A 27818-nucleotide genomic window follows, 5' to 3' on the forward strand; every position below is an offset into this window, starting at 1 on the left:
ACCCTGTTGCCACACGCGCACCTCAGGTCCCCTCATGGGGGAGGGTGCCCCAGGCCAAGGCTGCCTTAAGGACAGATGGAGCGAGTTTAGGGGTGAGGACAGGGGTGGCCATCAGCTGCCCCCGTGAGCCAAGACCTCCCTGGGGAGGCAGGCCTCAGGGAGCCCCTTGGGTGGTGCTGGGGACTGTCCCTGCCCCACACAGGTGGGGACCCAGGAGCACCGAGCTGCCGTCACAGTGGGTTCCACAGCTGCCCCTGGGCGGCGGGGCCAGTTCCCTCCTGCTGACCGAGGACCATCTTAGCCTGTGAGGGGCTGGGCCCAGCGCTGGTCCTCCCCGGGGCATGGAGCACTGGAGCGCCAAGGTCCCCTCCCTGTCCCCAGGTCCCTGCGGAGGCTCTGGCCCCTCTGCGGAGCCCAGGGCTGCTGGTGCTGGGCAGGAGATGCAGGCTGTTTGGGGGCAGGCAGGTGGGAGCAGCTATTGAGCGCCCACTGCATGCGGATCCTGTGTCGGGACTCGTTTCCTCTGCTCCGTGGCTTTGTACAAGTCTCTGTTACGGGAGCTGGCCCAGAGACGTGGTTCGACTTACCTGAGACCCCTCGGCCAGCATGTGGGCGGGGAGCTGGGGCAGGCGGGTGGGCTCTGTTCCCTGAGCCACAGCAGCAGTCCCTTCCTGGTGGGGGTCTGGGTCAGAAAGCCCCAGCGTTGGCCTGTGGTCCTGCTGCCGCTGCCCTCCCCATTCCTTATCCAAGAGGAAGGGGCCGGAGGGATGAGTCGCCATGAAGGTGTGATTCCTGTGACCAAGATTGCTGTCCCTGAATAGTGACTCTTGCAGAATTGGGCTCCAAGTGGCAGGCACGACAAGATCGACCTAATTTTAATCTTTGCTGCTCTGAAGTTTAACTCAGGCCTTGGGGTGCCAGGGGGAAGGGGGACCTGGCAATCTGCTTAGGTCACCTTGGGTCCTGGGTGTCAGGAGCACCCGGCAGCTTCCTGAAGGCACTCATCTGATTCAGAATCAAACTCACATTCAGGGGCATTGAGCTCCTGCCCCACTCAGCCTTCTGAGAGCCCTTCCTTGAGTATTTTTGGAGGGAGGGTGTAGTCCCCAGGACTCTCTCCCCAGATGCCAACACAGTCCACCCCACCATCTCCAGACCAGAGTCTAGCATTCGCTCCCCAGCAGCACCTCAATGGAGCTTTAAACATTATTTTACATTTAATTTCTTTTTATAACGTGAGGAGGCCCTCTGTGCCCAGCCATGGGGAACAGAGATCGGCAGGCCGACCCCCCGCCCACCAGAGCACCACTGCCTTGGGTCCACTCTCTGGGTGTTGGGGTGGCTCTCCTGCCAGCCGGATGCCAGTCCTGCCCACCCCTGCCCCCAGCTTGGAGTGCAGTCCAAGGGACCCCCAGCTTCGTCTTGAAATGCGTCAACCCCAGGAGCCTGTGTACACGTGTGCCAAGGCCCTTCAGTCATGTCCAACTCTTTGCGACCCCCTGGGCCAGAGCCCACCAGGCTCCTGTGTCCATGGGATTCTCCAGGCAAGAAGACTGCAGTGGGCTGCTGTGCCCTCCTCCAGGGGATCTTCCCAACCCAGGGATCGAACCAGCATCTCCTGTGTTGCAGGCGGATTCTTTTCCGCTGAGCCACTGGGGAAGCCCCCCCCCCAACCCTTCACCGGGAGCCTGCCTTAGCCTTTCTTAAACAGAGGTTTTGTCACACACCTCACATCCGGTCACAACGCACAGCCCGAGTGCTGGGGACCTGGACCACAAATCCTGCAAGACTCAGAGAAAGGTCTTTTTCCACTTCCAGCTGGCTGGGGCCCTCCTCCAGGTGGGGGCTTCAGAGGGGACAGTGTTCGTCTCTCCTTGGCTCCCGGGACCCTCGTGGGTGGGGCCTGCCATCCTAACCCACTGCACTGCCCCAGGGTTTCTGTCCAGCCTGCCTGCCCACATTCTCCAGAGTTCTCACTTCCTCCTTGACACTCTGTAGGTCACTCGGACACTGTTTCATCTTTACTTTATCCGCTCGGGACAGAGTTCGTCCCAGGTCAGTCCTGCAGGCGCCTCTGTGCCCTGACCTCTGCACCTGCTCTGATGGGGTCCCTCAGCCCCTCTTCTGATTCCGATTCTCTCTTCATCTGTGTCCAGACTTTTCTGAGGTTTTTTTTTTGTCCAAATGTTGATGTTTTTCACATCCAAGAGTTGTAATTTTCAAAAATAGATGCTTGTTCATTTTACTTCTCAGAAGCCAAATTCATTTCAGAATATTTTTATCCATGCTTGGAGGATCCTAAACATTTCCAAACGTATCTCAAGCACACTTGTTCATTTTCTTTTACATCACCTCGCGCTGCTGATTTTCCGGGTCGAGTTTCCCAGTGGCCGTTAGCGTCTGGCCGTGGCGGCCGGTCAGGAGCAGAGAGTGTATCCCTGCTGTTGCCAGTGTTGTTTATACTGCACCCCCTTGTCTACCAGATGTCACTCGCCCACCCCCCAAACCCAGGGCCCCCAGCCCAGGCCTGGCAGCCACTGGGGATGCCCTTCGCACTGAGGTGACTGGGGGGGCACTGAGGGTCAGCTGACCCCAGCTGGTCATCACAGCCCTTTCCAGTTCCCTCAGGGCCTTGTCTGGGTCCCTTGGGGGCTCCTGGACCCCCATTCCGGCTGACGTGTCAGCCCCCATCTTCCCTTCCTCTTCTGCTTCTCGCAGAGGCAGTTCCTTTCTCGTGAGGATCACCATTTTTATGAACCATTTCAATGTACAGAAAAGTACCAGAGTGATACAGTGGGTACACGTGTGCCCGTCACCGCGAGCTTCAGCTGCCACCTCCCCAGCCACGCCCTGGCTATTTCTCTACAAACCCATCACCCCTGAGTCGTCCCCCGCATCCCCCTGCCCCACATTGCCCCCCCGACCACACACACAGACACACAGACACACACACACAGAGACACACAGACACAGATACACAGATACACACACAGACACACAGACACACAGACACATAGACACACAAAGACACACACAGACACACAGACACACACACAGACACACACAGACACACAGACACAGACACAGACACACAGACACACACATGCAGACACACACACACACAGACACAGACACACACACAGAGACACACAGAGGCACACAGAGACACACACACAGACACACAGATACACAAAGACATACACAGACACACAGACACACACACAGACACACATAGACACAGACACACAGACACACACACACACAGACACGCAGACACACACATGCAGACACACACACAGACACAGACACACACACAGAGACACACAGAGACACACACACAGACACACGCACAGACACACACAGACACACACACAGATACACACACAGACACACACACAGACACACAGAGACACACACACAAACACACACACAGACACACACAGACACACAAACACACACAGACACACAGACACAGACACACACAGACAAACACACACAGACACACACACACACACAGACACACAGACACACACACACAGACACACAGACACAGACACACAGACATACACAGACACACACAGACACACACACACAAACACACACAGACACACAGAGACACACACACAGACACACAGAGACATACACAGACACACACACACACTGACACAGACACACACACAGACACACACACACACAGACACGCAGACACACACATGCAGACACACACACACAGACACAGACACACACACAGAGACACACAGAGACACACACACAGACACACGCACAGACACACACAGACAGACACACACACAGATACACACACAGACACACACACAGACACACAGAGACACACAGAGACACACACACAAACACACACACAGACACACACAGACACACAAACACACACAGACACACAGACAAACACACACAGACACACACACACACACAGACACACAGACACACACACACAGACACACAGACACAGACACACAGACATACACAGACACACACAGACACACACACACAAACACACACAGACACACAGAGACACACACACAGACACACACAGACACACAGAGACACAGACACACACACAGACGCACAGACACACACACAAACACACAAAGACACACAGGCACACACACACAGACACACAACACACAGACACACAGACACAGACACACAGACACACATAGACACAGACACACACACAGACACACACAGACACACAAACACACACAGACACACAGACAAACACACACAGACACACACACACACACAGACACACAGACACACACACACAGACACACAGACACAGACACACAGACATACACAGACACACACAGACACACACACACAGACACACACACAGACACAGACACACACACAAACACACACAAACACACACAGACACAGACACACACACAGACGCACAGACACACACACAAACACACAAAGACACACAGGCACACACACACAGACACACACACACAGACACACACAGACATAGACACACACACAGACACAGACACAGACACACAGACACACATAGACACACAACACACAGACACACACAGACACACAACACACAGACACACACACAGACACACAGAGACATACACAGACACACACACACTGACACAGACACACACAGACACACACACAGAGACACACAGACACACAGACACACACAGACACAGACACACACACAGACACACACACAAACACACACAGACACACAGACACACACACACGTGCGTTTCTTCTGTCCCACAGCCCGGGCTGGAATCTGCCTCTGCCTGTCGTGTGTTACCTGTTCACGGGGTGGGTTCCTCACCGACCCACTCCCGCACAGGGTCCTCTGCCTGGGGCTACAGGCTGCTGTCCGGGGGCTAGGGGTGCGGGCCCCACCCCAGAGCACATGCAGCCCCGTCTCCGGTCATCTCCGTGGCCCAGGGGCATCCACGCTGCAGCGGGCAGCTGCTAGGGGCAGGGAGACCAGGTCCTCTTGGCCACATGGCCGGGCTCTGCTGGGTGACGCAGACACAGCTCCAGGGGCAGAGCCTCTGTAGCCTGAGGTCTTGCTTTTCAGCCACACGGAAGGCTGGGTACCTCTGGATGGTTCCAGAGGCCACCTGGAGTCCAGCTCTGGGGTCCCTCAGCAGAGTTGGCCTGGCGGGTGTCTCCGCATTCTGGTTTGCCTGTCTCCGCGCTCTGATTTGCCTGGGCTGGTGGTGCCAGGCTGCTGTCTCAGCCTCCTTGTCCCTCCCCTCCCACCTGTCCTGCGAGTCCCTGGGGAGGCGACTCCGAGGGTCCTCAGTCCGTTACCTGCGAGGTGAGGTATCTGTGCCCTCCCAGGACTCCGCGAGGGCAGCCTGGCTGAGCCTGGAAGGGCACCTCTGGGTGCAGAGGGCTGAAGGGACAGTCAAGTCTCTGGGGGCCACTGTGGCATCTCGGCTCCAGGGGTTGCCTGCCCGGTGCCTCCATGGCCGCCGACCCGCTGCTCCTTCCTTTCCAGGTTTGTTTTCCAAACAATTTGCTTAATGTGATTCCCAGCCCAGTTGAACATGAGTAATCGTGTTTACCCGCCACCCCGGGGTAATCCCGTGCGTCCTGGGCAGGTGGGGCGGGCGCAGGGGAGACACCCTCAGCTCAGTCGCTCCGTATCCTTCCTTCTCTTGCAGCAGACGCCCCGGCGCTCTCACTCAGCCTGCCCTGCCCGCAGTGGCCGCGATGGAGCCTCTGTTCCCGGCCTCCCCGCTGACCAGCTGGAACACCTCCTCGGCAATGCCCGGCAGCGGCAGCGACGAGAACGGGACGCTGGCGGGGCCGGGGCCCTCACCAGGCGCCCGGGCAGTGGTGGTACCGGTGCTCTACCTGCTGGTGTGTGCGGTGGGGCTGGGCGGCAACGCACTGGTTATCTACGTGGTCCTGCGCCATGCCAAGATGAAGACGGTCACCAACATCTACATCCTCAACCTGGCCGTGGCCGACGTGCTGCTCATGCTGGGGCTGCCCTTCGTGGCCACACAGAACGCCATCTCCTACTGGCCCTTCGGCCCTGTGCTGTGCCGTCTGGTCATGACGCTGGACGGCATCAACCAGTTCACCAGCATCTTCTGCCTGACGGTCATGAGCGTGGACCGCTACCTGGCCGTGGTCCACCCCATCCGCTCCGCCCGCTGGCGCCGCCCCCGGGTGGCCAAGCTGGCCAGCGCCGCGGTCTGGGCCTTCTCGCTAGTCATGTCGCTGCCGCTGGTGGTGTTTGCCGACATCCAGGAGGGCTGGAACACCTGCAACCTCAGCTGGCCAGAGCCCGTGGGGCTGTGGGGGGCCGTGTTCATCATCTACACGTCCGTGCTGGGCTTCTTCGGGCCACTGCTGGTCATCTGCCTGTGCTACCTGCTCATCGTGGTGAAGCTGAAGGCGTCAGGTGTGCGCGTGGGCTCCACGCGGCGGCGCTCGGAGCGGAAGGTGACCCGCATGGTGGTGGTGGTGGTGCTGGTGTTTGCGGGCTGCTGGCTGCCCTTCTTCATCGTCAACATCGTCAACCTGGCCTTCGCGCTGCCCGAGGAGCCCGCCTCCGCCGGTGCCTACTTCTTCGTGGTTGTGCTGTCCTATGCCAACAGCTGTGCCAACCCCCTGCTCTATGGCTTCCTCTCTGACAACTTCCGCCAGAGCTTCCGGAAGGTTCTGTGCCTCCGCAAAGGCTACGGTGCTGGCGCCGAGGATGCGGATGCCACGGAGCCACGGCCGGGCCCGAGCGGCCGGCTGCAGGAGGTCACGATGCCCGTGCGCAGCTGCAAGGCCAACGGGCTCATGCAGACCAGCAAACTGTGAGTGCTGAGGCTGCGGGGGCAGAGGGGGCCTGGCAAGGCTGCGGGAACCCACAGCCACCTCTTCTGCCTTTCCTCCTGGAGTTGGGGGGCTAGAGCAGAAAAAGAGACTTAGCCAGACAGCAGCGGGCAGGGTGAACCACCTCCTAAGGCAAACAGCAGACTGGAGAGGCCGTGGGCACGTGCAAATGCTGGACCCCGGAGGAATTCAGCTTTCAGTCTGGTCTGGCCGGAATGGTCCTCTCCACCCCCAGAAACACCAGCTCATCCCACCCCCTCCACCCCTGGCCCCAGGCCTAAAACAGGTCCTAGAGAAGGTGCCTGGCAGCATTATTGGGGGAGGGCTGTGCTCCTAGGTGTCCGGGCCTCACTGTGATCACAGCTGGAAGGAGAAGAAGGACATGGGGGTCACTCGCCCACAGGCCCCGCTGAGACAGCCCTACCCAGTGTCCCTCCCGCAGCCGGCATCCACAGCTGGACCAGAGGAGGAAGCAGAAACCAGGGGGGCGTGGGGAGCGGGCAGCACCGTGCTGGGCAGGGGAGAGCCAGGGTCAGCGCTGCTGGGGCTTCGGCACGGACCCCAGACCGAGGCCAAGCCCTGGAAACAAGATCACATAACGAGGGCGCTTGTGTTTGACGACCGCTCCCTGAATAAATTAGAGAATAAATGTTTGACTCTTTCCCAGAGCAAACATTGTCCCTGGAGCCGATCGAAGCCGGTGCACATCAGAGCGGGCAGATCGCAGGCGGCTTGGGCAGGGCGGGCAGCGGGACACCCAGATAACAGTGAGGGGAGCGTCCACACCCGCAGAGAGGAGCCACAGGGCCGGGCTGGCAGGAAGAGGGTGTGGCTACAAGGATTCGGGGGGGCGGGGGGTGGAGGGCGGGAGCATCCAATCCTTCCATGGCTGCCAGGTGTGGGGAGTGGGCAGCTCGCCTGGGGCTCCTGTCCCCGACGCTGGGTGAGTGGGGTCCCGGCCGCCTCCTCTGCCCCAGCTTTAGTATCAGCTCCACCTGGGCTCCGCCTAGGAGGTGGAGGCCACAAATCCTGGTGTCAGTCACAGGGAGCTGGTGACCAAAGCCTCCCCGCCCAGCCCTAGGGGAGAGGCATCCCGTGCAGGGGTGGGTGCCTGGGAGAAACAAGTCCATTCGATCAGTCACCCCCCTCTGCCGGTCAGGTCACCACAGATGGATGCAAAGTCCATCTGTGACTTTGGGGAGCAAGCAGATGGCACGGAAATATCTGCTCGGGTCAATTTCTCCCAATTGATTTGACATGGCGAGCTCCCTCCCGGGGCGGTGCAGATGCCAGAGTGCCTGTGAAGATGGTGTGTGTGGACATGCCTGTGTGTCCATGTGCCTGCTTCCGAGTGTGTGTGCATGTGTATACACTCATGTGAATGTGTGGGTGTGTATGAGTGTGCATGTGCCTGCTTGTGGGTGTGATGCATGTGTGGACATGTGTGTACACACATGTGAATGTGTGTGCCTGTGCGTGTACATGTGTGAACGTGTGTGCACTCGTGTGTACACATGTGTGTGCCTGTGTGTGCATGTGTGTACACGTGTGAATGTGTGTGCACGCGCCTGCTTGTGGGTACCTGTGTAGACATGTATGTACCTCTGTGTACATGAATATGTGTGCCTGTGTGTACACATTTGCGAGTGTGTGTGTACACATGTATGGAAGTGTGCACCTGTTTGTGCACATGTGTGAATGTGTGCCTGTGTGTGCACGTGTGAATGTGTGTGCCTGTGTGTACACATAGGTGAATGTGTGTAACTGTGTGTGCACACATGTGAATGTACCTGTGTGTGCACGTGTGAATGTGTGTGCCTGTGTGTGCCCAGGCCCGATGGACTCAGCAGGTGGAGGAAGAGATGCCAGGTGGCCTGTAGGCCCTGGGTCTGGGTGGGAGCTGGTGGCCAGGCTTGGCCAGTGTGAACAGTCCCTAAAGCCCTGGGTGGGGGCCACTGAACAGGAGAGAGTGAGCACCTGGGCACCCCTGAGGGCCTGTCGAGGTGCAGGGACAGGAGTGTCCCAGAAGGAGATGAGCCCACAGAGCCGTGGACATGGCACAGTGGGTGTGAGGATGCAGCCTGGCCCATCCGCTGCCCTCCACGCCCAGCACAGGCTGGGGACAGCTGCAGGGGCCACAGAGCACCACACTGCTTGCAGGTCTTGGGGCCCCAGGCTCCAAGCAGGGTGGGGAGGGCAGAGCAAACACCCTCAGTGGAGGGGGTGACCTGCTTTACTGTCTCTCTCTCCGCATCGATGGGTTTTATTGGCCGCTGGGCTCCAGTGGCTCCCAGAGTGACCTTGCTCAGGAAATCCGGCCCGCAGGACAGGGTGAGGCCGCCTCCGGGATCAGGATGGGCTGAGGGGTGGCTATTTGCCAGGCAGGGGGGGTGCGGGGTGGCGGGGCACCGTGGTGCAGCCCCCACGGGCAGAGCCCGTGCTGTGGCCCAACCTGGGGCTGAGAGCGGGCGCCCCTGGAGGGGTCAGCGGGGCCCATCCTGGGGTGTGTCGGGACAGGAGGTGGGTAAATACCAGGAAGAGCTTCCCACCGAGCCTGGGGGCTGAGAGCTGGGATGCCCTTTGGGGGTGTCAGAGAGCAGACTGACTGAGAATAAGGTCTTTGCTGGTCACCTGTCAGGGCCGCCGTGGAGCCTGGGACCTCAAGGACTGGGGTGGCTGAGGCCCTGCAGAGACCACTGAGGCTGTGACCCGCTCCCCCTCCCAGCCTGCCGGGCTCCAGCCCCAGCCTGCTGCCTGCTCTCCCTGCTGTCCTGGCTGCTCACGGCTGGTCCGGCCACTGTGAGCCTCTGTCCAGGTGGAGTCCTCACCTTGAAGGTCCAGCAACTATCCAGGAACCTGAGGGGGTCCCCATCACTGCCCCCCGCCCTGGACTCTCAGGCTCACCCCTCCCCACTCACTAGGCTGCACACCCGGCCGTGGCGGTGACAGGTGTGCATTTGTTGTATCTGCGCTGACGGGGGTCTGGGGGCTCCATCTGGGCACCTGCGTGGGTCCTGACCGGTGTGGGGGGGAGGGTCTCCATCCAAGCAAACCCCCTCCCTGGCTCCTGCCTCTGGGGAGGGAGCTTGAGTCCCCTTCTCAGCCGTCTCTTCTCTGACCTCTGCACACACGGCAAACCGTGGCCATGGTCTGGGTGTGGGCCACCAGGCCTGTGGGTACAGGGGCGGGGGCACCACAGGAGGGGAGGGGCATGGCCATCCACAGGGGCTGGCTGTCCAGGTGAAGGAAACTGACTGTGGGGCAGTGGGGACTGGCCCGATTCCCTTCTGCTCTGCACCCCCGAGTGTCTACTGTGCCCCCACGTGTCCCCCCTCCCCCCATGCCCAGGAAACAGGCGGCCCCTCCATTGCTCAGTTTGAGGAGGGTTTAATGAAAGGACGTTTGCAGAGTGGACCCAGGGTCCTCCTATGGCCAAGGGCAGCAGCCATTCTGGGGGCTGAGGGCCCGTCCTCTCCCCCTCACCCACATGGCCCATGGGGATCCATGTTCTGGTGGTCATCAGGCCTGAAAGGGTGGCCAGAGGAAGGGTCAGCTTCCAGAATCCCATGACCTCTCCCCATTTGGAACCCAGGACCCACCCTCCCAGCTGAGCCCCCAGCCGAGGGGGCTGGCTCCAGGCGGGGGTCCAGGGGGTGCAGGTGTCACGAGAGGGGCCAAGGCTCCCAGGAGCTGTGCTGTGGCCCCTCGGCCCCCTGGACAGTGCACCTGTCTGCCCGTGCATCCTCTGGAGGCGCTGCCCAGAGGAGGGACGCAGATGATGGTGATGACCGGGCAACTTGGAAAGGAGACTCTCTGGATGGACAACCTTGAACACCCTAAATGTTGCTGAGTTGTTCACTTTTCCAGCTTCCCTGCTGGCTCAGCTGGTAAAGAATCCGCCTGCAATGCGGGAGACCTGGGTTCGATCCCTGGGTTGGGAAGATCCCCTGGAGAAGGGGAACTCCAGTATTCTGGCCTGGAGAATTCCATGAACTGTACAGTCCATGGGGTCGCAAAGAGTCAGACACGACTGAGCGACTTTCACTTTGTTCATTTTAAAATGGTACATTTTATGGTTTATGACTTTCACCCAAATTCTAAAAATGGATGTTTTGTTGGAATTCCACCAAACGGAGAAAAACTGAGACGGGAAACGGCTTCCATAGGATTCCGCCTCTGGGCTGCCCCGTGTTCTGGTCGTTTCCAGCTCTCTTCCCCAGGGCAGGTGCACCCTGGTCCCCCCACCCCACCCCAGGCTGCCGTGCGGTTCTTCGAGGATGCTGTTCACCCTCTCGTCTCCTGAGCGAGCCGCACAGGCACGGATTCCTGAGTCTGGAGCTTCTCATCACTTTGTGGACATGACGCCTTCCCCTCACCCCACCTGTTCTCAGTCGTGGGTTTTCACTAAGCCGGGGGTGGGGGGAGGCAGGCCTTGCCGCCCATCCTGCACCCACCTGTGGTGTTCCTGGCGCGTCCCGGGCAAGGAGGCTCTGACCAGCAGCCTCCACGGGGTTCTTGCTCGCACTCAGGGGAGACACTACCTGGCCCCTGTTCTCTGAGGGCAGGGGTGGCCTTTACTTTGGAATTGATCGGACACCATCTGTTTGGCCTGCTCTGCCCTCTGGGCAAGCAAGGGGAGCAGGGCTGTCCCGGGGGCTCAGTGGAGCCGCCCCAGTGCCTCTGGTCCAGGCCCCGCGGATGGAGTGAGGTGAGAGGGAGGCCCAGCGGGCAGCAGGTCCGCAGATTTCATGGGAATGCCCCCCAGCCCTGCACCCTCAGGGCCCAGTGCACCCCAGGGCCAGACGGGGAGCCCGAGAGAGCCGGCTTTGCCTGGGCTGCTGGACTGGGCGGCCCTCCCGCCCCCACCCGGCCAGGCTGGCCTGCAGCACTCGCGGGCAGGGTCCCAGTTGGGGGCAGGGAGTCCAGACCTGGGAGGATAGAGGGAGGTCCTTCCACCCCTCATGCTCCTGTGTGGGTGCCTTTATCTCTGCCGTGGGACCCCCCTCGGCCCCCGCGGCCCCTCTGAGCACTCCTGATGCCCTGCTGGTTGCCAGGCACCCTGGGCGTGTCCAGCTATTCCAGCCATAAAAGGACCCAGGCCAAAGGGCCAAAGTGCAGCCTGAGGCTCCTCGCCCCAAGCCAGCATCACTGGCGGGGGGGTCGGCGGTACCGAGCGGGTCTCGGGAGGGGCCGGGGAGCAGTCCAGGGCCGCCCTCTGGTGCCCCACGGGCTCTTCCAGCACCCTCTAGTCTCAGTGGGGTCGGGCTCACCAGTCCAGGGTGCCCCACTCAGCTCCCAAACCCTCGGCTACAGCAAGCCCCCCGGAGTCCTGCTGCCCCCTGCCCTGTGCCACGGCCAGGCCCAGCTGGGCCTTGGGGCTCCTGGGGGCAGGCATCGCTGTGAACCCTGCCCCCCATGCTCTGCATCTTGGGGTACAGACCCTGCTTGTGCTGGGGGGTTGGGGTCACAGCCCTGCCCAGGCCTGAGCTCAGGGACCCAGGCCTCTGAGTCCCAGCTTCCTCCTGGGATGTCCCTGTCCGCTGGTGCGGTGATTGTAGGGCCTGCATGGGATGCAAGGGCCTCATACCTGGGACCCCAGGAGCCCCCGATCCTGGTCCAGAGCTGGCCCGAAAGCCAGCCTCAGAGGCGGGACTGTCACAGCCCTTGAGGCCCTGCGGAAGGCTGCCGGCTGGAAGCCCCCTCTCCCTGCAGACTCGGAGTCCCAGTAGCCCCTCTCCAGTGGGGGCCCTCCCCTCCCCCCATCCCAGGCCACACTAGAGGAGTCAGCCCTGTTTGAGGGGGATCCAGCTCCCAGCATCACACACACTTGGAGGTCTACACACCCTCGCTGGACCTCAAAATCTCCACCTGTCCAGGATGCCCCGGCCTGGGAGGGTGGGCCCTGCTGCCCACGGGTGTATGTGGATGCTCTTGGCTCCAGCCTCACTCAGGGTGGATGTTCCTGAGGGTCACGGGGTTCCGTGCAGCAGGGGAGGGCGCCGTGCTCCCAGCCGTGCCTCCTCCCCATGCGCGGGGACGAGAGGCTCCCACCCCCTCTCCACCCCCCCAGTCGATAACCATGGTCTGGGGAGGTCTGCCAGAGACCATCTCAGGATGGGCTGGGCTCCTGGGGTGGGGCGGGGGGCCGTGATGAGGAGACAGGACCCAACATGCAGTGTTCTGTGGTCTCAGGGCCCCAGGGTGGAGGCCCCGGCCTATTCATCACCCAGCAGCCCCAGCAGGCTCGGCCTGGCCAGCCTGCAGCTCCAGCCACATCCGCCTGGCCGGGGACCTCAGCCAGCATGCTGGGCTCTGGTGGCTCCAGACACTGCTCCTGCCAGGGCCCTCGCCACCTCACCAGCTCAGCATCCTCACTTGGGCGGAGTGGTCACAGGAGGGGAGGCCGGGGAGGGCCCAGAGAGGAGGCAGCGGGTGGTGGGGCCACAGAGGCCGGACAGAAGGTCCCAGAATGGCCAGAGGACATGTGGCAGGAAAGGAACAGGCTCAGAGCGGACCCGAGGGCGGGGCAGCCTGATGGCTCCTCCTGCGGGGTGGACGAGGCCTCTAGTGGAGAAAGCTGGGCCAGTCCACACACGCCTGCCTGCAGGGACGGGGCCAGCCTGCTCTCTGCAGGTCCCCGCCAGGCCCAGCTTCAGCATGTGGAAGTGGGAGGTGATACCCCAGGGGTCTGGGGCTCCCTGGGCTCAGGCAAGCATCCTCCTCTCAGCCCACTCAAGACAGACCCGGGGATGCCGCAAGCCCCAGAAAATAGACCCACCGGGGCTGGCAGTGTGTTCACCCAGGCTGAGGCCTGTCCTGGCTCGGCCGGCACCCACTTACTCCACGTCATTGGTCCCGTGGCCTCTGCCGCCCTGAGCACCCTGGAATTCAGCACGCTCCACCCCTCCCCCGGAGCCTCACCAGCATCCAGCCCAGCACCCAGTAGGCGCTTTGTAATTCTCTCACACCGCGGGGGCCTGGCACAGCCTTTATAACCGGAAAGGGAATCCGACCAGGAGTGCAAGCTCCTTAGCAGAGGAAGGTGCCCCGCCCCAACCCCGCCCACTGCGCGCCTGGAACGCGGTCTGCTCCGGAATCTCTTGCTGGGACCCCTCGGTTGGGGTCTGTGTCTAGCAGGTCTGGTGGGTCTGTCTTGCTCCTGCCGGGGCCATGCTCAGCTCAGCATGTGCACGCAGGCGGCACTCAATCACAGCTGGCCCCACTCCTGGGCAGGGGGCTTGGGAGGGTGGGCCCTGGGGGCTGGTGGCGCCGGGCCGTCAGAGCTCGGCGTCCGGCTTGACCAGGTGGCCGCTGAAGGTGATGTAGAGGTCGCCGCGCTCACCGAAGATGGCGTTGTCGCGGTCGCGCTGGAACATGCGCACCCAGACGGCGTCGCCCGCGGCCAGCGGCAGCAGCAGGCTCTGCGCCTGCATCACGCTGCGCTCGCTGGGCTGCGCGTACAGCACGGCGGCCGCGTGCGCGTTGCGCATGATGTGCAGGTAGGTCTCCTTGTAGTTCCAGGTGTGCACGTTGAGGCTCAGGAAATAGACGCCGGGCGCGGTGCAGAGGAAGCGGCCGGAGGCCAGGTCGAAGGCGCCGTCCAGGTTGACCAGCTCCATGTCGAAGGTCACCGCCTGGAGGGCGTCGGCGCTGTGCAGCCCCTCCCGTCGGCCCACCGAGAAGGCCGCGTAGGCGCGCGTGCACTGGGCGCCAGGCAGCCCTGCCTGACCCTTCTGGCCCTTGCGGCCCCGGAGGCCCCGGGAGCCCGGCGGGCCCTCCTTCCCGCTCCTGCCAGAGTGACCTCTGACCCCGGCCTCACCCTTCTCACCTGCCAGGGAGGGGCAGGGGGTGAGGAGAAGCCCCTGGTCAAGGCTCCCAGGGTCAGATTCTCTAGCCACGTGGCCCTGCAAGTGACCTCACCTCTGTGGGCCTCTGTCTCCTCTCTCGAGGGGCGCTAACCTCACCCTCCAAGGGGGAAAGAGAAAGAAGTCACACCCTGAGGGCCTGGCTGTTCTGGGGTCTGTGCTGACGGTCATGCGGGGCCAGGGGGGTCAGGCAGCCACCAGAGGAAGGGTCTGAACTGGGCTTTGAAGGAAGAGAGCGCTGGGGTTCAAGCTCGGTGCAGCCCCCAGGGTGTGGGCCTCCCAGAGCCCCGCCTCTCTCCCCCTCAGAGGGGACCCAGGCCCCTTCCCCTCCCCTGGGGGGTAGGGCTGAGGGTAGCCTCAGGACCCCTGTCCACAGCCCCTTCCCCGGGACACCCTCTGCCCACCCGGGGGGCGGCCGTGGGGAGCAGGCACCCGTCCATTGTCCCCTCGGGGTCCCCTCCTTCCCAGAGCCCGCCCTGGGCCCTGTCCCTTCCCTCAGCACAGGTGTAGGGCCGGGGGCGGGGGTGGCCGCCCCTCTGGGGATGCTCACCTTTGAGGATCGAGATGTCGATGGTGGGCCGCAGGCGGGGCAGCTGTGCCCACGGGTCCCCGTCGCTCATGTGGGCGCCCGGGCCGGGGGCGGCGGGGGGCCAGGCTGGACGGCAGCACTGCACGCACGGCCGGCGGGGCAGCCCCAGGCCACGCCAGGCCCCAGCAGGCAGTGCCAGGAGCAGCAGGAGGGCAGGGGCCACCATTCGGGCCAGGGCCTGGGGCCGGGCAGGAAGTGGGGAGGAGGGTGGGAGAGGAAGGCGGGGAGTGGAGGGCTCGCCCTGCTGAGCCCCCAGTTCCCCCCACGGCAGCCTGGCAGCGCCCCTGTGTGGGGGAGACGATGGAGGGCCCAGAGAGCCACCTGGGTGGGGAGGGACAGCTGGGACCCCTCAAAGGGGCTGTGGTCCCAGAGACCGCAGAGAGCGCCTGGTCAGCCCCTCCTGGACTCTCATCCCGCCCTGACACTGCTGATGGGTCCCTCCCCGGGACTGAGACTCCTCCCTGACACAGCCTGGGGGCCACCACTGCTGGGAGGGCCCCGCACCGCCCTCCCCGAGCCCTAGCAAGCGCCCAGGCGGCCGCCCATGGGATCTGGCACTTCCTGGGCACTGCTCCCTGCTCATGCCCCTCCCTCCCCGAGGCCTTAGTTCTGGGCGGCAGCGGGCACCCTCAGTGCCTGCAGCCGGGGAGTCCAGGTCCCCCAAAGCCCCCATGGCTGGAGACCCCCCACCTGGCAGATGCAGGGGGCACTGAGTAGGGAAGCAGTCCCCCAAGCCCCACTCGCCGTGGCTGGCCAGAGCCCTCCAGGAGGGGCTCCTTCAGGGAAGGGTATGCCCCCCATCCCATACCCCACACTCCGGGCAGCCGGGCCCCGGGCCCGTGTTGGGTGGGGCCCGACATGAGGCAGTTTCTGCCGAGCTGCATTGCTGGGCAGAGGGGACACGTGCATCCTGACCCCCCAGGAGGAGGGAGGGTAACCGGGGAGGCTGCCCCAGCCCCCACCCAGCTGTACAGAAGCTGGTCTTTAATCGCTGTCAGTTCTGAGCCTCCAGCCTCCACGTCCCCTCCCTCGGGAGACCCTGCCTGACCCTGGGCCCATCAGTGCCAGATGGAGCCACACTTTCCAGCTGCTGGGGGCCCTGGGTGAACTCCATAGGGGCCTGGGCCTCAGTTTTCCTGGCAAATGGACTCTGCCTACCCTGTTCTCCCAAGGGCTGCATCCAAGAGGCTCAGGCAGGGTTGGTCTCCTGCAAGGGCAGGTGTGTGATATTGCGGTCCTCACTCTTCCCTGTACCCTGGCCATCCTGAGCAAATACCCAGGCCCCCCCTTCCAGGAAGCCCTCAGGAATGCAGCCCAGGATGAGGGCCTTCCTCTCACATAGTCTGAGACCCACTCCCAGGCTGAGCTTTCCCAGCAGGTGGGACCCCTTCTCTCTACCACCTCCTTCTCAAACCTCGCAGACCCTCACCCAACCCCTGAGCCACATTGGACCCTGCAGGACTCTCCCGGACCCCTCCCATGGAGGAAACAGACCGGCGTGGGTGTCTCCTGGGCAGCCACCCCCGCAGGCAGGCCTGTGCTGCTGGGGCCCCTACCCCAGGCCCTGCTCAAGGTTGCTGTGAAGACCCCCACCCACCCCCACCGCCCCGTTACCATTTCACAACCGGGTGTTGCTGCCTGCCTGGCGGTCTCCGGCGTCTCTGCGCAGCGGCCAGTGAAAGAGCCCTTTCATGCCCACCCCAGGCACCCGTGGCTTCCCTCTGGGCCATCCAAGACCAACAGGCCTCGGGCCAGCTTCCGAGCTCCCGGCAGGAGGCTCATGGGGCCCCGTTGCCCGCCGCCCGGCCTGCCACCTGCCGCAGCCCCACCTCAGGGGCTCCGGGGACCTCCCCTAGCCCTGTTGTGGCGGGACTTGGGGGCCTGGGGTGGCCGGGACTGTGGGGCTGGCTGCCATCCAGGGTGCGGTGACTTAAGGGGAGTCGGGGAGGCTGGAGCAGTGGCTGAATGGAGACAGACCACTCGCCGGTGCCCATCGCTGGCTGGGCTGTGGGGGCTGGGCCTGGCGGGTGGTGCTGGGGGTGGGGGCAGCGTCTGGCCAGGCTGTGGTGTCTGCCCCCACCTTCCACCACACTGTGCCCGGGCCCTGGTGCCCAGCGGAGTGAGAAGCCTGCTGTGATACCCTGTCGGGGGCCCTTGACAGTAGCCCAGCCTTTCAGGGGATGAGGGTTATGTCCCTGTGATGCCAGCCCCCTCCGGCAGGAATGACTCATAGGGCGCCCCAGGCAGTGGTAGGCGGGGGCTGTGACTACACCAGGACCTGGCCTCATGCTTGCTTGGGCCTGAGTAGCTGGACACTGGGCCCCGGGCAGCGCCTGGCGCCTCAGCCTCTGAACACGAGGCCATGCGACTCCCTGAGAAGCATCCCCCCGCCCACTGCCACACCAAGCCAGGCTGCCTGGCGGCGGGGCGCCGACGTGGCCTGGGGAGCCGGGGCCGCCTTCCGGGAGGCAGGCTGCGGGCATCTGGGGCTGGCTTGCTGGGTGGTGAGCAGACCTGGTGAGGGCTGTGGTCAGGGGAGCCCGCCAGCTGGAGCCGGTTCCCAGATGTCCCCGGCCCCTGGAGGTGTGGGTTCACACTGCAGCAGTGCTCAGCCGTCCCCACACCTTGTCCTTGTCTGAACAAGCTCTGCTGGATTCCAGATGTGGGTGGCCTGGACAGAGGCCTCTCTGCAGACTCCACCCGCTCCCAACCCAGGGCTGGGCTAACCCAAGCTCTTGCTGGTGCTGCTGGGCCCAGGGGTGGGCCAGGGGCTCCTCTCTGCCCGCTCCACTTTCGTCTTGGGGGTTCCTGGGGCACCCAGAGAGAGGTGGACGCCCAGGCTCCACTGCTCCCGGCGTCCAACCTCGTTTCCCCATCTGTAAAGTGGGCACCGTGGACTCAGCAGTGGCCAGTGTGTCCCCAGGCTTCAGCCACCCTCAGGGCCCTGGTGTCCCCTGCGCCTCCCAGCTCCCCACTCCTGCAGGGCCTGAATCCCTGGGGGTGGGTGTAGCTGTCTGCCTCCTCCCCAGGGCTGCTGATCCCCCAGAGAGATGCAGCCACCACCTCGGGAACCTGCTGAGCAACCCAGGGCCATCCCTCAGCTCCAGGGCCTGGTCACTTGTCTCTACAAGAGGACAAGATTTCCGGCCTCATGGGTGGTCATGAGACAACTGCAGACAATGAGTGCCCGGCCCCCCGGGTTGTGGAGATAATGAGCCTCGCACAGCATCTCCGCTTGGCTCCCCGTCAGTGGCCACACTGGGGGGTGGGGGCTGGGACACAGAGGCCCTGGGCACTGATGGGGGCTCCGCACATCGCGGCCTCGGCTGATAATGGGATCTGAGAGCTGTGAGCATGCGGCCGGGTTATTATCTCCTGGCCTCTTAATGTAGATTGCCCGAGTCCTGCTGATGAGTTGCTGTTGGGGAGGGAAGCGGCCCCCTTGAGCTCGTCAGCAGCGGGCACAGGGAGAGAGCCTTGGCGGAGGGGTAGAGAGAGGGCCTGGTGCTGCTCGGGGGGCGCCCCAGAGGCAGCGCCCACTTCTGTCCGGAGCCGTGGACCACACCCCCCCCAGCTCAGGTGTGCCCTCTGGCACCCTCCCCACGCCAGGTGGGGGTGGCAGGGAGTGGTCCCACAGTTCCCTTGGCAGTCACTGCCCCAGGCCTGCAGTGTACATCCTGGGGGCCAAGTCCCTCGCGGGGAGCCGGGCCAGCACCATGTTCTGACACCCCCACTAACGAGAGCAGCATGCCAGCCGGCCTTGGGTGACTGTCCAGAGCATGGCGAAGAACAGAGCTTCAGCCGCCACCGCGGGGCCCAGAGGATGTGACCCATGGTGATGGGAGGTGACGCTCTCCCTGAAGCATCTGGCAGGTGGCCCAGGTGGTCAGCGGAGGGCAACGAGGGGGACCTCGACTGACCCCTGTCCCCAGGTGGGGACTGGGGGTGCCCTAGGCAGGAGACCCCCGGCCTCCCATGGCGGGGACGATGGGGTCCACGGGCAATGCCCACCTGTCCAGGTGCGCACCCTGAGTAGAAAGCTAATGTGCTCTTTATTCAAGGAGGGGTGGGCCCTGCGCCCGGCGGTCACTGGTAGCCGGCCAGCTGCAGCACGGTGGGGTAGTAGGCGCGGTGGGCCATGCACTTGTGGCGGTCGATGAAGAGGCTGTTGTTCTTGACTGCGATGTCCTTCTCCAGGCTCATGCGCGTGTCCTCCAGGTTGCGCAGGGACTGCTCTGCTTCCAGAAGCTTCTCCTTCAGCGCTGCCAGGGACAGGTTCAGCTCCTCCACCTCACTTGCCAGCCTGGGAGCAGAGGCGGGCTGAACGGGGCCACCCCAGACGCCAGGCCTGCCCAGGGCGCCGAGGGGGTGGCCCCGGGTTCAAAGGCTGAGCACCCAGGTGGGGCATCCTACTCAATATGCTCGGCCATAGAAGGATCCCCAAAAGCCCCAGGGGAGACCCAGAAGCCAGGCTGGAGGGGGGTGTGTGTCCACCATGACGTCAGAGGTGTGGAGGGCCAGGACAGGTGGTCGGGGTGGCCATGTGTCTCGGGGACCTCTGCCTCCCAGACCCCGAGATTCCAGACCAGGGTGAAGTGGGGAGTGTGGCCAGCCCTGGCACTTGGAGACCCACACGGTGTCCCCCAAAGGGACGTGCAGTGTCCAGTGGTGCTGGGGCAGGAGAAGGGACGTGGGAGCCCTGTGTGGGGGGCAAGGTGGGGGCCAGCGTCTTTCCTCTTTACATTTGCAGGGCTGTGTGTTGGGGGGTGTTCAAGGGGGCCCCAGAGGCTGAGGAGGCCTGGGGGCGGGTGGACGGTGCCCGTGTGGTGGAGGGTGACCGGCCCAGCCCAGGGCGGCCCCCGTGGCCACAGCACCTGAACTGGGCAGCGTCTCGGCACAGCTCCACATTGGGCCGGTGGGAACGCTGGTAGAGGCGGGTCTGGGCCACCTTCAGAGGCGCCTCCTTGTCCTTGATGGCCTGCTTCAGCGACGCAATGTTGTGCTCCTGGTCCGTGATCTCCCACAACGTCTGCACACAGGACAGCCCGTGGGTCACCCCGCGCCTCCAGCCCTACCCACATAGGACGGCCCTGAGGGTCACCCCGCGCCTCCAGCCCTACCCACAGAGGACGGCCCCGGGGGTCACCCGGCACCTCCAGCCCTACCCACAGAGGACGGCCCCGAGGGTCACCCCGCACCTCCAGCCCTACCCACAGAGGACGGCCCCGAGGGTCACCCCACACCCCGAGCCCTACCCACACAGGACAGCCCGTGGGTCACCCCGCGCCTCCAGCCCTACTCACAGAGGATGGCCCCGAGGGTCACCCCGCACCTCCAGCCAGCCCTACCCACAGAGGACGGCCCCGAGGGTCACCCCGCGCCTCCAGCCCTACCCACACAGGACGGCCCCATGGGTCACCCCGCGCCCCGAGCCCTACCCACACAGGACGGCCCCGAGGGTCACCCCGCACCTCCAGCCCTACCCACACAGGACAGCCCGTGGGTCACCCCACACCCTGAGCCCTACCCACACAGGACGGCCCCGAGGGTCACCCCGCACCCCGAGCCCTACCCACACAGGACGGCCCCGAGGATCACCTCGCACCCCGAGCCCTACCCCCACACAGGACGGCCCCGAGGGTCACCCCGCACCTCCAGCCCTACCCACACAGGACAGCCCCGAGGGTCACCCCGCACCCCGAGCCCTACCCACACGGGACGGCCCCATGGGTCACCCCGCGCCTCCAGCCCTACCCACACAGGACGGCCCCAAGGGTCACCTCGCACCCCGAACCCTACCCACACAGGATGGCCCCGTGGGTCACTCCGCACCCCAAGCCCTACTCCCACACAGGACGGCCCCATGGGTCACTTCACACCCTGAGCCCTACCCTCTGGCTCTGGGGGCGGTGTGGAGGCAGGGCCAAGGTGGCCATGCAGGGAGGCCCTGCCATGGGCACCCAGAGAGCCTGGGGTCAGGGCCCGGCTGCGCCAGGGCCAGCATCAGGGACACCCGCTAGATAGCTGAGCCCCCCACCTCCTTCCACTTTCCCTGCTCTGGCCTGCAGCCCCCCCCGTATCAGTCACGCCAATGGCAATGCCACCATCCTCAAATGTCACTAGGTTTTCTCATCAGCTTAATGAGGGCCCTGGGGAAGTGGGGCAGCGGATGGGGGCGGCCCTGACCAGGGGTCCCTCATGACGGACAGGGCCAAGGCGGGGCAGGGGCCAGGCCAGCCTGTGACCAGGGCATAGTGGACAGTGGGAGTCTGATGGTCTGGGCTACCCGTTCTGAGCCTGGTCTTTGTAGTTACGGGCGGAGAGCCAGTCTCAGGGGCTGCCCTGGCGGGGCCAGGTCATGAGCTGGGCAGCCTGACAGAGCGATGGGCGTGGCTATACCATAGCCTGGGTGTGGCCTGGTTGCGAGACGGGCGTGGCTGTATCGTGACCATGGCGTGCCCTGGCTGCGGGATGGGCGTGGCCTGGCCGCGGGCTGCGCGCAATCGCGAGGCCCCACCTTGCGCAGGTGGTGCTCCAGCTTGTGGCGCGCGTCCTCCAGCTCCTCACACCGCCGCCCGAAGGCCAGGTTTACGGCGTCGCACTGCAGCCGCAGGTCCTCGGAAGTGTCCTGCAGGATGCAGTCGATGAGGTTCCGCAGGTTGACCGAGGCCAGTCGCTCGCGCTCAGCGCGATACAGGTGTTCCTGGGTGAACTTGGCCCAGGTCTCGGGCGTGGAGGCACTGCGGGTGGGGGGAGTGGGCCGACACCGCGGTCGGTGGGGGGCACGTACCAGGGCCTCCCCGCGCCCGCCACACCCCGAGCCCCCAGCGCCTCGGCACGAACGACCACCCGCAGTCCTAAGGCCACGCCGCGCCCCCGTGCCTCTCCCGCTATTGCGCCCGTAGGACCTCTGCGTGCGCTCCCGGCGCTTCCTGCGCCGCCCGGGGTCCCCGCGCTCGCGCCCCCACTACCGTGGCTACGACGGGTGGTGGCCGCGCGCCCCCTGCCGGCCGCATGCGGAGCTGCAGCCCGCTCCCCCTTACACACGCGCGCGCGCGCACACACACACACTCTCTCACTTTCACACGCACACACTCACACACTCTCACACATACACTCTCTCACACACACACAGACACACACACAACACACTTTCACTCACACACACACACTTTCTCACAGACACTTTTTCACACACACAACACACTTTCTCTCACAGTCACACACTCACACACTTTCACACACACTCACACACACACACACCCTTTCTCACACACACGCTCTCTCTCCCTCTCACACACTTTTTTCTCCCTCACACACACACTTTCTCTCACAGACACTCTTTCTCTCACACACACACACAACACACTTTCTCTCAGTCACATACACACACACTTTCTCTCACACACACACACACACACACCCTCTTTCTCACATACACGCTCTCTCTCCCTCTCACACTTTTCTCTCTCTCACACACACACACTTTCTCAGACTCACACACTCTCACACACACACAACACACTTTCACTCTCACACACAGACACTTTTTCACACACATACACACACACACACTCTCACAGTCACACACACAGTCTCACACACACACACAACACTTTCACTCACACACTCACACAGACACACTCACACACACACTTTCTCTGTCTCACACACTCTCACACACTTTCTCACACACTCAAACACAGCACACTTTCACTCACTCACACAGACACACTTTCTCACACACACACACAACGCACTTTCATTCAGTCAGACATACTCTTTCTCACACACTTTCTCACACACACACACTCACACACACACCCTCTTTCTCACACACACACTCTCTCTCCCTCTCACACACTTTTCTCTCACACACACACACTTTGTCTCTCTCACACAGACACACTTTCTCACACTCACACACACTGTCACACAGAAACACTTTCACACACTCACACATACGCTCTCACACACACACTCTCCCTCTCACACACTTTTCTCTCTCTCTCTCACACACACACACACACACACACACACACACACACACCCCACCCTCAATGCTGGGTCCTGCTTCCCTCTGTGAAGCCCAGCTGGGACGGTGAACTGTGTGTGCCCGGCACTTGGGTGGGGGTCCCGCCGCTCGCCTGCCCACCCCAGGAGTAGAAGAATTGCACAGAGGACCCCCGGCGGAGGGATGGGGAACCTATTGGGCTCCCGCAGCCCCACCTCTCCTCAAACTTGGCTGAGTGCGGGTAGAACTGCACGTCGGTGCTCTGGTTGTTGTAGCGGCAGCAGGCCTCGTCGATGTTGTAGGCCTCCACCTTGTCAGACCAGTCCATCTCGCAGGTTTCCTTGTGCTCCCGGTTCAGCCTGCGGGCGGATAGCGGGTCGGGCCTGTGTCAGGGCGGGTGGGGAGCTGGGTGCACCCCCGACGCTGGGCACGGCCAGCCCCCAGGCAGCAGGGGGCCCTCATCTGCTGATGGTGGGCCCCGGGGTGCTGGTCTGGCTCTGGGTGTCCAGGCCCCTTGGCCACCTCCACCTGCCCAGTGCCCCCTCCCCGCCCTGTGCTCCTGGCTGTGGCCGGGGACCATCCGTCACCTCACGGAGCCTCAGTGCTGGGTCACCCGACTTCCTGCCCACAGGGGCCTGAGGGGTAGGGGGACGGGGTCACCCCAGGGTGGCTCTGGAGGCCGCCCAGACCCACCGAGTCTGGCTCACGGCCTGCATGATGGTCCTTTTCAGGAGCTCCTGAATGTTCCGGATGAGCTCGGCCTCCTGGGGGAGAAGACCCCCACCCCTGGTGAGAATCTGAGGACCTGGGAGCTCTTAAACCCCAAGGAGGAGCAGAGTTTGGGGTGACGCCCAGTGGAACTGGGCCCTGCTGGTGGCGCTGCTTATTGACTCCCAGCCTCTTTGGTGGAAGTGGGGGCGAGCATGACTCTCACCGGATTTATTCTGGGCTTGGAGCACCCTGTCTGGGGCACTGCAGTGGGTTCTTTGGGGGTCTTCTATGGGCTGTGGGGAGCATCAGCCAGAGGTGGTTCCCACTTGCTGGGCACGCAGCACCCCCGAGCTCCGGCCCATCACTGAAGCCTTCCCACAGTCCCCGGAGAGCCTGGTAATAGCCTCTGAGAGCCCTGTTGACCAAGTCCCCACCTGGGACTGCCCTCACACACCCAGGACACACGGGAAACCTGTGTTTCCTCCTGCTTCCTGACGGGTTCTTTTCCTGCAGAGGAAAAGCCCTCCCCGGACCTGAATCTTCGCCTCTGCTGGGCTCTAAGCCTTTGCGTCCGGTTCTGACCCGTGGGCCCGCCTTCCTGTCCTGACTCTTTTGTCCATGTGCTGCTGGGCGGAGGGCCTGGCTCAGAACAGAGCCATCATTCCTGGAGCCTTGGGAGGTTCTTGAGTGAATGAGTGAGGGTGGGGCCGTTGGGGGGAGGGCAGAGGAAGGGCCTGGGCTTGAGGGAGGTACCCAGGTTTGAGGGGGTCTCCGGATGCCTGACTGTGTGTGTGTCTCCCCACGTCTCATGAGTGCCTGTGGCTGTGGCCTGCTCAGAGCTGAGGCCCTTCCCCACCAGCATCAGGGGCCTGGCCTGGGTGACCCCCGGTCCTAGGGGGCTGCCCCAAGGACAGGTCCTGCCTGGTCTCTTTGTGGGATGCACGTGGCCTCCACCCCACCTTCACCGTCCACACCTGCACCCTGGTCTGAGGCTGGATTTCCAACACAGACATCAGAAGGGTGGGGATGTGGTAGGGCTCCACCTCTGGGAACTCAGGGTCAGGCTTCATCTGCATGACCCAGGGTGACCAGAGGGGCAGTTCAGCAGGTGCCGGGACCCAGGGGTGACTGAGGGACCACCCAGTAGGTACCGGCACCACCACGACCTGACCAGAAGGGTCTCCCTTGCCCTGCACACATCCCAACCCCAGCCAGCTGCCCCTGGGGCTCAGCTCAGGCCCCTCCTGATTTCCTGGGGACTGTGGAGGGGCAGCCAGGCCTGGGGAACAAGCCCCACCCTGCCTCAGGCAAACGTCCTGACACATGTTCCAGGATGAATGCCACCGTGGCCTCACCCCGAGTGGGAGCCGGGGTGGAACGGGCACAGCAGGAACCCTGGGCCCCGGGCTGGGCCGAGTGGACAAGCACCAGGCTCCAGCCCTGCCACCTGTGCAGGGGGGCACCCAGGCCACGGTGCCCCTCACCCAGCAGGGCCTGACTGGCCCACCTTGCAGGGAGCTCAGCCTTGCCCAGCACCCACTGTGGGGACCAGGCCGAGGGAAGGCCAGACCTGGCACCCCCCGGGCCCGGGACACAGGCCCCGCTCCACCTGCTTCTCCCCTCCCCCCAGGCAGCCCTAGTTCTGCCCCTGCCCCCAGCCAGGGAGGCCCCAGGACCAATTGCTTCTGGCACCCCGCCCCTCTGTTCCTGGGCGTGTGCTTGAGTGTCCCCACGTGTGCAGAGGGTGCAGGCTCCCGGGGGTGCCCAGGCACCGAGGCTTCTGCCAGCCAAGTCGAGGGGGGGACACGGGGAAGGTTGTGCTGCCTGGACAGAGCTGGGAGGCCCGTCTGCAGCTCCGGGACCCAGGTGGCCGAACCTTCAGCAGCTCGATCTCCACACAGTCGCGCACGAGGTCAGGGTGCTGTCGGCGCTCGCGGCACTGCAGGTTGTCGGTGACGATGGAGAAGGGCCCGGCCGTGGCGTCCAGGGCGCGCTCCAGCCGCTGCTTCTGGGCCAGCAGCAGCTCGGTCTCAGAGACCAGCTCCCCCACCTGGCGCTGCAGCTCCGACTTCCAGCCGTGCATGTCCTGCAGGCGCTCACCCACCTTCCTCGTGGAGTCCTGCTGCGTGCGCTGCGCCAGTGCCTCGGTCTCTGCCGCTAGCTGCTGGCTCTCGTGGCGCTGCCGCTCCGACTGGTCTCGGTCGGCGAAGGCCTGGTGGTAGCGGGCATAGCAGTTCTGGAACCACTCGTCCAGCAGGTACTTGGCCGTGCGGAAGCCGGAGGTGGCCAGGCCTGAGGAGGTGTGGGCGCCCGTGTTTCGGGCCACATCGTATAGCTTACAGGGCAGCTGGCATGCTGGCACCGTCTGTGGGGCTGGCTCCTTGGTCAGGAGTATGTCCGTCTGCGCCATGGCGCCGCCCAAGCACAGGCAGGAGTGGGGAGAGAGGGAGGGGGGCCGCTCAGCTCACTCAGCAGGGCAGCTCCGGCCACTGGGTCCCCAAGCAGGACGTGGCTTCTGGTCTCCCAGAGACCAGTACACACCAAGCCCTTCTGTTGCTAGGCAACCGGAATTCTCCCCCCTCCCACCACCCAGTGGCCCTCTTAAAGGGCCAGGCAGGCCCCAGCCCCACCTGTCCTGGCCACACCTGGTACCTGCCAGAGGAGCTGCACGAAGGCCAGGCCCTTGTCTCCTGTGTCAGACTTGTTCCCGGGCAGCGCTCTCCTGGGCACCCAGGTGTCCCTGATGGGGGTTTACTCAGCCCCCAGTGAGAGCCTTGAATCAGATCCTCAGATCTGCCCCGTAGGAAGGAGGCAAGTCCTGTCATGGGGACAGTGTCCCCAAGACCACCCAGGGCCTGGCCTGTGTCTCCTGGTCCCTGGGCTGCTCCTTGTCCTTCAGTTGCTCAGTCATGTCCTCCTCTTTGGGGCCTCATGGACGGCAGCACGCCAGGCTTCCCTGTCCATCACCATCTCCTAGAGTTTGCTCAAACTCATGTTGCTTCAGTTGGTGATGCCATCCAACCATCTCATCTTCTGTCTCCCTCCTGCCTTCAGTCTTTCCCAGCATCAAGGTCTTTTCCAGTGAGTCAGTTCTTCGAATCTGGTGGCCAAAGTATTGGAGCTTCAACTGCAGCATCAGTTCTTCTAATGAATATTTGGAGTTGATTTCCTTCAGGATTTTCTGGTTTGATCTCATTGCTGTCCAGATTACTCTCAAGAATCTTCTCCAGCACCACAGTCCTAAAGCATCGATTTTTTGGCACTCAGTCTTCTCTATCATTCAACTCTCACAACTGTACATGACACTGGAAAAATCATAGCTTTGACTATATGGACCTTTGTTGGCAAAGTCACGTCTCTGCTTTTTAATATAGTCTAGGTTTGTCATAGCTTTTCTTCCAAGGAGCAAGCGTCTTTTAATTCCATGGCTGCAGTCACTGTACTCAGTGATCTTGGAGCCCAAGAAAATAAAGTCTGTCACTGTTTCCATTGTTCCCCATCTATTTGCCGTGAAGTGATGGGATGGGGTGGCATGATCTTTGTTTTTTTAATGTTGAGTTTTAAGCCAGCTTTTTCACTCTCCTTTTTCACTCTCATCAAGAGGCTCTTTAATTCCTCATCACTTTCTGCCATTAGGGTGGTGTCATCTGCGTATCTGAGGTTACTTGATATTTCTCCCATTAATCTCATTTCCAGCCTGTGCTCATCCATCCCGGCATTTCACGTAATGTACTCTGTATATAAGTTAATTAAGCAGGGTGACAATATACAGCCTTGATGTTCT

The 27818-nt window shown here is 62.9% G+C and overlaps 3 protein-coding genes across 3 annotated transcripts; 1 reads left to right on the forward strand and 2 right to left on the reverse strand.

The window, feature by feature from the left end:
- The first annotated feature begins 5705 nt into the window (after positions 1-5705).
- On the forward strand, positions 5706-6840 carry SSTR5 (somatostatin receptor 5). The gene has a single exon (XM_043914410.1). The coding sequence runs from the start codon at positions 5734-5736 to the stop codon at positions 6838-6840; it is 1107 nt and encodes a 368-aa protein (XP_043770345.1). The 5' UTR covers positions 5706-5733.
- A 4050-nt stretch (positions 6841-10890) lies between these two features.
- C1QTNF8 (C1q and TNF related 8) lies at positions 10891-17022 on the reverse strand. Its single transcript, XM_043915571.1, has 3 exons — positions 16924-17022; positions 15271-15487; positions 10891-14683 (listed from the first exon to the last, which is right to left on the reverse strand). The coding sequence occupies exons 1-3, from the start codon at positions 16924-16926 to the stop codon at positions 14133-14135; spliced, it is 771 nt and encodes a 256-aa protein (XP_043771506.1). The 5' UTR covers positions 16927-17022; the 3' UTR covers positions 10891-14132.
- A 2320-nt stretch (positions 17023-19342) lies between these two features.
- Positions 19343-26553, reverse strand: TEKT4 (tektin 4). Its single transcript, XM_043915595.1, has 6 exons — positions 25911-26553; positions 24017-24087; positions 23539-23682; positions 21827-22049; positions 20184-20338; positions 19343-19612 (listed from the first exon to the last, which is right to left on the reverse strand). The coding sequence occupies exons 1-6, from the start codon at positions 26442-26444 to the stop codon at positions 19396-19398; spliced, it is 1344 nt and encodes a 447-aa protein (XP_043771530.1). The 5' UTR covers positions 26445-26553; the 3' UTR covers positions 19343-19395.
- Between the last annotated feature and the right edge of the window lie 1265 nt (positions 26554-27818).

This window comes from Cervus elaphus, chromosome 10 (assembly GCF_910594005.1).
Source record: "Cervus elaphus chromosome 10, mCerEla1.1, whole genome shotgun sequence".
NCBI classification, from domain to species: Eukaryota; Metazoa; Chordata; class Mammalia; order Artiodactyla; family Cervidae; genus Cervus; species Cervus elaphus.